The sequence below is a fragment of the Ptychodera flava genome, chromosome 8 (assembly GCF_041260155.1).
Source record: "Ptychodera flava strain L36383 chromosome 8, AS_Pfla_20210202, whole genome shotgun sequence".
NCBI classification, from domain to species: Eukaryota; Metazoa; Hemichordata; class Enteropneusta; family Ptychoderidae; genus Ptychodera; species Ptychodera flava.
Window position 1 is genome coordinate 17,383,231 of NC_091935.1, and position 12,225 is coordinate 17,395,455.

General features: G+C 38.3%; 1 protein-coding gene across 2 annotated transcripts; it reads right to left on the minus strand.

Annotated features, from left to right (window-relative positions):
• Positions 1–6,537: 6,537 nt before the first annotated feature.
• LOC139138673 (apolipoprotein A-IV-like) lies at positions 6,538–10,287 on the minus strand. 2 transcript variants are annotated; one of them, XM_070707161.1, is made up of 4 exons: positions 9,440–10,287; positions 8,882–8,995; positions 7,873–7,989; positions 6,538–7,433 (listed from the first exon to the last, which is right to left on the minus strand). In XM_070707161.1, exons 1-4 carry the CDS (start codon positions 10,272–10,274, stop codon positions 7,387–7,389), a joined length of 1,113 nt encoding a protein of 370 aa, XP_070563262.1. In that variant the 5' UTR covers positions 10,275–10,287; the 3' UTR covers positions 6,538–7,386. The 2 variants fall into 2 exon arrangements, with proteins under 2 accessions (XP_070563262.1, XP_070563263.1); XM_070707162.1 differs by lacking the exon at positions 8,882–8,995.
• Positions 10,288–12,225: the final 1,938 nt, after the last annotated feature.

The following is a 12,225-nucleotide window of genomic DNA, read 5'->3' on the forward strand; positions in this document are numbered from 1 at the left end:
TCGCGTCAAGATTTTAAAATGTGTCTTTAATGCTTTCAAAATAAGAACCATTCAAGAAGCCAAATTCAGAAAGCATAGTTTGATGGGCAAGCAACCACTAACAATTAGCAATCTATTACAGTTTATAATGGTTTTCTGGTAAACCACTTGTAAGACTGGCATTGCAGACGTATTCCGCCGCCATGGGGTGCCTCCTCGCCGTAAAGATATTCCGGCCATACACACGTCACACAATATAACAATCAAAAGTTTTTACTTATTACTATTTATTTCTTCTATTTCATAAATATTTATCCCACGTATAATTCCACTGTGTATAAAGTGCGTCTTTCTGACCCCACTAAACGGATGATGATGTGGTCACCTTTTTAGTCCCCACGGACACCGTCCGGGGGGACTTATAGGTTTGGTCATGTCCGTGCGTGCGTGCGTGCGTGCGTGCGTCCGTCCGTCCGTTCACGCAGATATCTCAGAGATGCCTGGAACGATTTCATTCAAACTTGGTACAAAGATTACTTCATATGTCATACAGATGCACGTCAATTTGTTTTGTGATACGACCCAATATGGCCGCCAGGCGAGCCATTTTATTACAATTTTTTCATGTACAGAGCCATAACTCAGGCATGTTTCAACGGATTTTATTCAAAGTTGGTACAAGGACATTGACCAATGTCATAGATATGCACGTCAATTTGTTTTGTGATACGATCCAATATGGCCGCCAGGCGGCCATTTTATTACGATTTTTTCATGTACAGAGCCATTACTCAGGCATGTTCCAACCGATTTTATTCAAAGTTGGTACAAGGACATTGACCAATGTCATAGATATGCACGTCAATTTGTTTTGTGATACGATCCAAAATGGCCGCTGTGCGGCCATTTTATTACGATTTTGTCATGTACAGAGCCATAACTTAGGCATGTCTCAACCGATTTTATTCCAAAGTTGGTACAAGGACATCGACCAATGTCATAGCTATGCACATCAATTTGTTTTGTGATGCGATCCCATATGGCCACTGTGCGACCATTTTGTTACGATTTTTTCATGTCCTGTACCATAACTCAGACATGTATCAAGCGAATGCATTCAAAAGTATTTTTATCACAGACCTAATGAAGAGGACTCTATCCTCTCTGAGGACCTGTAATCAAAATACCCATTAACAAGTGGGGACTGTGTCATCAACGATGACTTGTTCGAATAAGTTTACTCACATATTTGCCTTTATTTTTTGAAGGTCATACCGCCCTCTCGCGGTGATATTAGCAATTTCTTTTGCCTGTCGATTTTTCGTCGTACCGGGACTGCCTGTTTAATTTGCTTCCAATTCAGTTTCTTTAGCAATATCCACAAGGATAGATATTTTAGGATCCCTAGATTGTTCACTGTCAGAATTCAGTTATCAAGTTTCCTTTGGGTTCGAATTTGCCACGTGACCTAGCTACCTAACTGGCAAATAGGTCGGCGTTCAAAACAATTTTATTCTATCACGCCGTTTCGGATTGTTCTCGATAACGCAGCTGAATTTATCAATACATACATTTTTCATCGTAGTTCCGCTATATATCATAGTATTGGTTTTTTTTTCTAATCATTGGGCGGTTGGTGTTCGTCACATCCGGGAACTAAAACTCAAAACGAAAACAGCCATGACACAGAAGGACGATATATGACAGGATGTGACATATGTTGACATATGTTGAATGTACGAGTCAACAATATACTCTGCCGATTACTGGCAACGAAGTGTTCGTGATTTCCAATACTTTTGCAATCATTTGTCAGGGTGTCAAAATGGGGAGAAAATCGACCGATATTCAACACTTATAATACAATAGCTGTAGTAAAGTATTTAACGACATATTCATCGGATGGTTTTCTTTACTGTTTCTCTATAAGTATCTGGAGCATCATGTCATCTTCATTAGATGGCTTATGGCTAATGGCGAGTGCATATACGTTGCAAACTGGTCAAATCTCGCGGGATACCGTCGCTGGGTGTGATTTATTGCTATTATATCATAACAGTATATTGAATCCGGGGTTTTGGTCAAGCTGAGAGCTCGCGCGTATGCCAACCGTGGTATATCGCCAATATACCACGGTTCTTTTCGCATGTCGACAGATGAGGTCGCTGTATTTGCGCCATCAATATACTGGTATGATATAATTAAATTTATTTCATAGCTTTAGAGTACAAGATAACATCAAAAGTTTCTATAAGCGGTTCGGATTCAGAGATATTTAGTATATACTTGTATACACATTAAAGACCGTTAATAAGACAAGCGATCACGGGTGCACATGGATTTTTTACAAACGTATTCAGAGAATCCGTCATAAAATGAGGAAGCCTAAACATCCTGGAGGCCCCTCCCCCGTGTAGTAAAATGTACATACCCTGAGAGTCAAAGAAAGGCATACGTCTTTAAGTAGAAGACTCGTGTAGTCACTACTGCAGGAACATGACTACATGTATGCATAGGAAATTTCTGGCTTCAAAGGATGAACGGTAAGTACTCCCTGCGTGGTAAGGCAATAAAGGTCTTATCTTCTGGTATTGTTTAGGTCAATTTGTGCCATTGAGAACAATGCAGACTTATAATCACAGAGCGGTCTACTGTAGTTGCTACCATGGCTGATTGAAGGTAGAGCAGATACAAACACGGTGTTTCAGCTGAAAAATGTAATCCGCGACGCGTCTATGATGTATAAGCGAAGTTTCATTTGACTCTCATAAGATGTGTGGTCAACATAATATTTCAAGGTTGAATTTTTATTAAACTCTCCGATCATCTCTATTCTAGAATATCAAACGCCTTGTCGTTTGGTACTTGTCCCCGTTTCAGATCTTAATAAAATGTGGCGATTTGCCTTCAGATAATAAGGCTGCAACAAAGGTTTCCCCTTTTGAAATAAAAAACCCGACGGCCTACCTTGAAGACACAGAGACCATTTCTTATCATCGGTATCAGCAGAGATCGATTTGGACAGTGGCGATCTTACTCTACTCAAAGCATAAAAATGATGGTCAAGATTGCAACCAGCGAGACCACGACATTATCAGCTCTGTTCCAGGAACCAGTCAGACAGAAGACTAAAACAACCACCGTATCGACATTCAGTGCTATCCGATTACTCAGTAAAAGCGATTCAACTCGACAAACTCGACTACAGTTTCCTGATCCATATACCAAGCAACCCTTCAGCATGTTCAGAATGCTGTTAAAGCGTCATAAAATTGTTGCAGCTAGTTTGACAACAAACCCCCTCTTTCCCAGAGCGTTTCACGGGTATAGTCTGCTTGATCGACCGATTATCTGCTGATCTATCGATCACGTACTCTATATTGGGGTATTATAATGGCACAGGCGCTCCTTAGTTGGGTAGTCTGCTAAGTGGATCGATTTTCGGATCGATCTATTGATCCCGTAGTCGATATGCCCGCCACTGCAACCTAAATACTCACAAGGTGTGCAACACAGTCACTCAAAAAACACACCACCCGATTTGTAAACTGGCCGTGCGCTCGCACAAAACATTCAGAACTACACTCCCATATACCTAGTTGGATCACAAATTTAACCATCTCCTCAAAAATCACGCCGATGAATGTGTTACTCGCGTCATCTTGAAGAAATCGGCCGTGTTTTGTGACCAAGCGCGGTGAAATGCGGCCTGCAGAACGATTCTACCATATGACGTCATTGTTTCCACTGCTGATTGGTTCAACTATACTACACCAGTGACGTTTTGCCATGACCTTTGTTTTGGCCGTTGATTAGCCAATCAGTAGTGGAAAAAATTACATCATATGGTAGAATCATTCTGCAGGCCACATTTCACTGCGCTTGGTCTCAAAACACGGCCGATTTCTTCAAGATGATGCGAGCAACACATTCATCGGCGTGATTTTCGACGAGATGGTTAAATTTGTGATCCAACTAGGTATATGGGAGTGTAGTTCTGAATGTTTTGTGCGAGCGCACGGCCAGTTTACAAATCGGGTGGTGTGTTTTTTGAGTGACTGTGTTGCACACCTTGTGAGTATTTAGGTTGCAGTGGCGGGCATATCGACTACGGGATCAATAGATCGATCCGAAAATCGATCCACTTAGCAGACTACCCAACTAAGGAGCGCCTGTGTATTATAATGGCAGTAGATGGGCGAGCAAAGAGTACGCGATGGGTAGATCTAGCAGACAATCAATCGATCAAGCAGACTACCCAACCCACGTGCGCCTGCGCGTGAAATCACCAAAAAAGCGAGAAATGTCTCACGTTCTAAAAATCCTAATACACTTTGTGGTTGTGTAGGTAACAATGCTTAGCGGCCATAAGATAGTTGGAATCATCACCCTTCACTGGACATGGATCTTTGCCCCTTTGCAATCCAGAAAAACAAAATGGGAACTTGTGACTGAAACGACGGGGCCATGAAATGAACTCGTCGATCTCAGTAAGTTTCAGCTCACGTGAAGCGTAACATGAAATTATTAAGAGAGGTGTAGTGTCATCGAAGTGTACACATATCAGATAGAAAGGGGAACTACATGTAGGACTGCGCATGCTCACGTTATTGTTTTCTACCGAGAGTCAGGGAAGACTTCCGCCGCGTTATCCCTAATGTAGTAATATCATTAAGTTAATTGTGTTATGATGACATGACTGACGTGATAAATTGTAACTGACACGCAAGTGAAACGCTGAACCGACAAAATTCAAATCAACTTATTACATAATATCGTGTAATGGATAATTACTGTATTTTGGTGAAAAAAATGTTTGTACGCGAACAAAAAAGATTTGTTTCCGATCATCGCCCGCATCACTTCAAGGCCTCCACGTCATGTCTTCAATCCTTATTTCCGTGTGTTTTAAAAGATCTAACCGTGGTGTTCCTTACAACAGTTGACACACAACCATTAATAATTCACAAATATCGTACCGGTAAAGTTGACGAATCACGGCATGTACATTCACACCAATGGAATGCTACAAAGGAGGTGAAAGTATTTTGCAGCTAGTGGGAAATCAAGGCTTCGGTGATCTCAAACTGAAATGGTGAGCAAATAATGATTTCAAAAAAAGGAAACCACATTACCGCAGTACTTACCCAATGTCCAGCACTAGAAACAAATCTCTTTTTACAGGCCCTAACTTTTATCACATCGCAAGGTGAGAAACTTCCAATCAAATGTTTAAGTGCACTATAAAAGTGGTCTGAACACGATTGGAGCTATTATTTGGGATAATTTGATGGTGAAGTAATGTCTGTTTAATTTTCCAATGTCAGCTCATCTGCCCTTCTTTTTAAGTTATATACACTTGTTTTTTAATGAGTAATTTGTAAATATTGCAACATTCAGCTATAGTGCACTTAACACTTTTGAGAAATTTGAAAATATGACGATCCAATTCTCCCAAATTAGTTCCAATCGCGTTTCTATAGGACGGTTTCAAAATGTATGATCATCCTTTTTGATGCACATTCAAACGTTTAAAGTGGGGGATTTGCGAGAGAAAAAAATCTCATTAAAAATTATTGATCGGTAAAACGGAATTTCTGAGATCTATCTTTTTATGACTTGTATAAATGGGTGTCGAACATGCGCCTATTCCTTTTTCTTGCCAACATTATATCATTTGCTATACATTACTATTTACTGGACGTGGCATAGCTGTATTTTTAAAATCTACAGGCACAAGACAATGCACTCAAACCACCCACAGGGCTTTAAGAGAAACACATGCAGGTCGATAGCCAATCTCACATGGCAGGCCAATCTCACATGGCAGTCCAATCTTACTAGTAGCATACGCTTTCGGGCATTCATCGCGTTCCTGCTTTCTCACAGCACCTTACCACCGTGTCCCTCACAAGATTTAAAGACTACTTAATGTATCTCTATCGATTTTTGATTCCATAAATCGTTTATATTATCCTGATGCTAGTTAAAGCTGAGAGTGGTAGCTGTTCAAGGCGAGAGAGACGTTTATGATTATCACCTCTTTTAAAAATCTTCATGGGACAGGAAATAAAGAGATTTAAACGAGTAATTACATCCCGTTTCTAAAGGCTAAAGTGTTATGAAGTACATTTTTAAATGCATGATAATTGAGTTTCGACCTGTAAATTTGATGAACCTGAAACGAATCTTCGACGTTTGACAATACAGTGATATGCATGATTAATTAATTTGACCCTCTGTAATACATTGGCGGGATGGAGACAAGCAATATCAATTTGTTTTAATCAAAATTGCGAATAGTTTGCCCCTAATTAACTTCACTTGTTATATTGCATTGATCGACCTACGCGACCGTGTGAGGGCGTACTGCGAACCGGCGATGTAACCTACGCTTCAGAGTATCAATGCACTGTGAAGTCCAAGTTTGTCGAAAAGTTGTCACATGATGAGCAAATCGCCTCAGTGTTAATTTAGCTCATACAAAGTTACTTCGTTCTGGCGCTTTTGTTTCCGAACAAAATATTAAAACGCACAGTAAAAGAAAATAATCGATGATGGTGTTTCTTACTTTAAAATTAAAACAATGAAAGTTAAACATTTTTTTCTCGGTAAAATGATCGACATGGACAAATTTAAGAATACCTCGATAGAGACTTGTTTCTTATGCGGTAGAAATTGAATCAAAATGTTCGAGATCCGATCAGGAGTTGCCACCAGTAAGCAAAAATTCAACTTTTGCGTTGTCGAGCCCGATACAATATAATGTGCAAAATAGTTAGCTGAATGTCAATACTCCAAAGGTCACTTACAACACTGGCAAGTCCGCCATTGTTAAAGGCATGGTTCAGGCGTCAGATTGTCTTGCCAGGAAATTTACTCACTGGATTACAATTTCAATGGAAAACAAAAGGCTGTGACACCTCCATAATCATATTACAGACTAGAACAAACTCGATCCCTGCGATCGAGTCCCCTACCTTTAAACTGTACAGTATTTTATTCGTATCACTTTTTGTCATCTTTAGAAAATATACTCCAGTCATTTTTTTTTCAGATTTTTGTCAAAATTTTGATAACAAACTGTTGCCAATGAAATGCAATGTTCGTTTGGTCCAAAATAATCAAAAAATTTCAGAAAAATCCATAAAAATTGGTAAAAATGTTGCACAAAAATTTTGATGGGAACAATTACAGCACTCAAAGGGTTAAATTTGAAAAACATGCTAAGTAATGATACAATACTGAAAAGCCAAAGTCTTGAACGATGTAATAAGCCGATGCTACGCCATCAGGCTTTGTAGTATGGTTGTGACAGTAGAATTGAACCAAAATACATTTCTCTTCTCCATCAGCCCTTCTTGAAAACCGTCTCCTTCGGTGTCTGTGTTGATAATCGTATCTCCATCAGTTTTCAGTGCTTGTTTCATCCTCATATTGGAAATCACTCGGATCTGAAAGAGAAAAATCAAAGCGCCGTGTAAGAATTTGCCATTTGACTGTGGAGCAATAAATCTCTTCATTCGTTTCAAAGTACATAGTCATCAAACTTAGTGTAGTCTGTACTGTCGCCCAACGTCAAAAGTGTCCTGCACAGAAAGTTTGCAATTAGATACTGGAAATGTGGTATTTCTGAATCAGCAATAAACTTGACATCTCGGGATCACATTTTAGAACCAATAGGAATCTGAATACAAGCTTAGTTACACCTTAACCGCCCGAGCACTAGGACAGTGACCTTAGGTGACAATAACTATTTACAATAGTGATGAGTGTGTCTTCTTTTACCCCATAGTTCATAGTTCAAGTTTGACTGCCTGAAAGAGTTCATTCTTAATTGATGAACAGCCGATCTCAGTTGGCTTGAAGCAATGCATGTAATAAAATACTGACCGAAGCGGTATCCACAGTCAGAACAATCTGTCCCGTATTCACATAAACTATACCGAGATCCAGGTCCACCGTCTTCGCATATTCCGTCACGCTTATACTTGCAGGAATCTCGGCAGCCTGTTAGATTTGACAGTAGAGACATGTGCACTGAGCTTATATAAAAGTGAAGTATGATTTCCAAAAATAACTTGGATTCTGAAGTTCTAAACAGATCTCCAAGGTCTAAACTGATAAAATTATTTCTTTCTTGTAAAGGGCTTTCAGAAGTGGAATAGATAGGTAGTGCATTATTACTTGAATTTTGTACCTCTCTACTGAAGTAAATGCTTTGAAATTTTCGAAATGTTGTGCCTTATTTTTTCCAGATTAAACATTTTATTGAGGTACAGCATTTTATTTTACTCGGTTTTTATAACCACCCCTAATACAAGGAATGCAGTGTCCGGGTGATATCTGTATTCAATTTTTTAAAATAACTTTTCGATGCATTTTGTTCTTTTATCAACTGTAGGTTCTGATCTCCCTGAAGCATGCTATACTTATGTACAATTCTGGATTAAAATCAGTTTGTCAACAATAAAGACTACACATGTACATGCTGTGTTGGCAAAGTTAATGACAGAGATAATTTTATTTTTCGGGGGTTAGACCGACGATATGTACCCGAAACACAATAGTGAAAATTTATTTTAAAAAAGGAGTAAAAGTGGGTTTTTAGCATTCCATTGAACAGCTTTATCTGATGATATCATTATCTGCTTTACCTGATCATAAAACGTCAATTTGCAAAAAAAAAAAAAAAACAAAAAACAAAAAAAAACATCATTCAGTTTATGAAACAAAGCATGTTGTGAAGCCTATATTTAGACAGTTTGATTTCAATCCAGAATTTTAAAAATTATAGCATACTTCAAGGCAATCAGAGCCAACAAAATATATTCCTAATTAAACTTAATGTTTGGATAGTCATTAAAGCTGATTTTACAAAGTGACACTTTGCATCACCTACCAGGGATTCCACAATCTGCACAATCGGTGCCAAGACCGCAACTGACGGAGACAGCATCGGAACTACCGTCGTCACATTCTCCATCAAAAGCATGCAAACAAGTGTCCGAGCATTCTGCGTTTTCAGATCAACAAAGACTTATTAAGTATTTTTACAAGCTGGTGCAGGGACGAACAGCAACATTACTAATTAGCTAATATAAATATAAGAAATGTGTTGAGCCTGGCGACACTGCAGTTACTTTGTCTGAATTGGCGTTTTCTAGGGGAAACGTACTCGAAGCTCTGGTTAAAAATGACAAACGGAAATTATTTTGAAGAGAAAAGGATAGCTGGAAAGCGTGTTTTAGCCCCAATTCTCGATAATGTAAACAGACTGACAAATAAAAAATTATATCAAGAAAGTCATCATGCATTTCTCCTTAGCTTACCGATCTCGTTTAAGTTTTTGAATTGCAGAACATTAACTGAAAAAAACATCGAACGGATTATCTGAATCAAGATTCAAATTGCGCATTATATCTTGATAGAAGAAACATTTCAGAAGACTTATACCAACCTTGAAACAGTAACAAAGGGAAGAGTTTCTCAAGGAATGATTTAAGATTTATAAAATGGCGACCCTTCTTCCGTAATTTTCGCTCGAGGAGTTGAATCTTTGCCTCTAAATTGTCAGGCTTGTCGTTCGAGTGAATGCTCGATTGTACTGTGTTTTGTGCCATACTGTGGTCAGATTGGTTCTGCAGGGCGCTCCTGGCATCCGACTGGTTTATCAGAGATTGTACTTGTTCTTTGACTGAGTCAAGACTTTGGCGCAGAGATTCATAATTCTCGTCAACCCTGACCCGCAGATCGTTCACGATTTCGTCACGTTTGTCGTTCGAGTGAATGCTCGATTGTACTGTGTTTTGTGCCATACTGTGGTCAGATTGGTTCTGCAGGGCGCTCCTGGCATCCGACTGGTTTATCAGAGATTGTACTTGTTCTTTGACTGAGTCAAGACTTAAGCGTAGAGATTCATAATTCTCGTTAACCCTGGCCCGCAGATCGTTCACGATTTCGTTGTGCTGATGGATTAAACCCTGATTGCTGTCCTGTTGGTGTCTCAAAGTTTCAACTTCTCGGTTGGTGTCCTTGATTCTGATGCCCAGTAGTTCGATGTCGGCGTCCATGTCGTTGACGCTATTGACTGCCTCTTCCAGTTCGGGACAGCTGCCATCTCCGTTGGTGTTGAAGGAAAAGACAAAGGCGCAGACATCAGCTCGGTAACAATAGTTATTACCGGAGATGCACTCTCGTTCGTTGCGGGCTAATTCTGCTCGGACAAGGAAACAAGGCCATAGAAGTAAGAAAAAAAGTCCCTCACCACATTTGAAGCCAACACCTCTTGCCATTTTGTCTACAAAATAGTTTGTGTATAGGCTACTTGGGAAATTTTGTTATCATTAAATTTAGCATACAATGTTTGTATGTAAAACTTTGTGGCATGATGCTCAATAAGTTTATTATTCTGTTGATAAACCTTCGCGAACTTACGGCAACCACATATAGTATCTCTCTCTTGCATGTTTGCATGCATGCGTAAATCTATGCATAAAATGCATACATACATACATACATACATACATACACACACACACACACACACACACATACATACATACATACATACATACATACATACATACATACATACATACATACATACATACATACATACACACATACCACACATACATACATACATACATACATACATACATACATACATACATACATACGTACGTACGTACGTACGTACGTACGTACGTACGTACGTACGTACATACATACATACATACATACATACATACATACATACATACATACATACATACATACATACATACATACATACATACATACATACATACATACATACATACATACATACATACATACATACATACATACATACATACATACATACATACATACATACATACATACACCTAAACATACATACATACATACATACATACATACATACATACATACATACATACATACATACATACATACATACATACATACATACATACATACATACATACATACATACACACCTACACACACATACATACATACATACATACATACATACATACATACATACATACATACATACATACATACATACATACATACATACATACATACATACATACATACATACATACATACATACATACATACATACATACATACATATATTTTACTCTTATCCCGCGTCACACAAAGTTTCTCTTTATATTCTGTAAGAAAACATAACATATTGGCTACCAAGGACAATATACTTTTGCCATAAATGTCTTACAATCCCTGTCAAATGACAACAGAGCATATCATATTTTAAGTGGTAAGTTTTGTGTTCGTCAGGCAATCATTTGCTACTGTATGTCGTGTATAGACTAAACGAAATATACAAAACATTCGGTAAATATGCTGTATGGTAAAACGTTGTAAGTTGTTGATCATCTGCATTGTGTTGTTTGTTTTTGTTTTTTGTTTTTTGTTTTAGCTCTATGAAATAGCCTAGAGAGGGTTGATCGAAATTTCACAGATATGGCACAAACACACTCCATTTCACCTGACCAATGTCGTTGCACTTTATCACCTCTACAGGTGATACATTTGTTGTTTCCTGCCTTTAACTTTTCCCTTTAACTGACAACAAGTAAGGTGCTTGTTGCTAATAGTAGGGCATACACCCGATATTGTAAGTTCAGGTCTTATCAAAACCAGTTAAGATTCCAGCTATTGGTGTCAGCAAATTATGTCTATAATCCTAGACCGCGCGTACAGCTCATGTTACAGTAGTTTTAAGACAAAAAAGGCGTTGGAGGCAGCGATTTTCTTTAAAATAATCAACTAATAACTAAGTCCAGGGGAAACTTTTAAAATACACACACATTACGGTACTTATCTGAGATTGGACGTTACAAAACTCCTTTATTTATTTATTTATTTATTTATTTAGTTATTTATTTATTTATTTATTTAGTTATTTATTTATTTATTCGGACAACCAACAGGAGTAAATTCCCAATTACAGGCTCCGCAAAACAAAGATAATACATAAAACTATGTTCTCATATGAAACGTGTGAGTTGGGTGACAGGGGAGTTTCACCTGGTATAGTGGTAAACTAACTCACTACTGCTCAGACTCAAAGGTATCGTGATCGCAAGAAAAACCTGACTTAGGCTGGCAAATTTCACTAGTTTGTATGAAATAGAAGAGACACAAGAGAAAAAGTAGTCTGATGATTGCTATATGCACGAAACTTAAGTAACAGATATTATG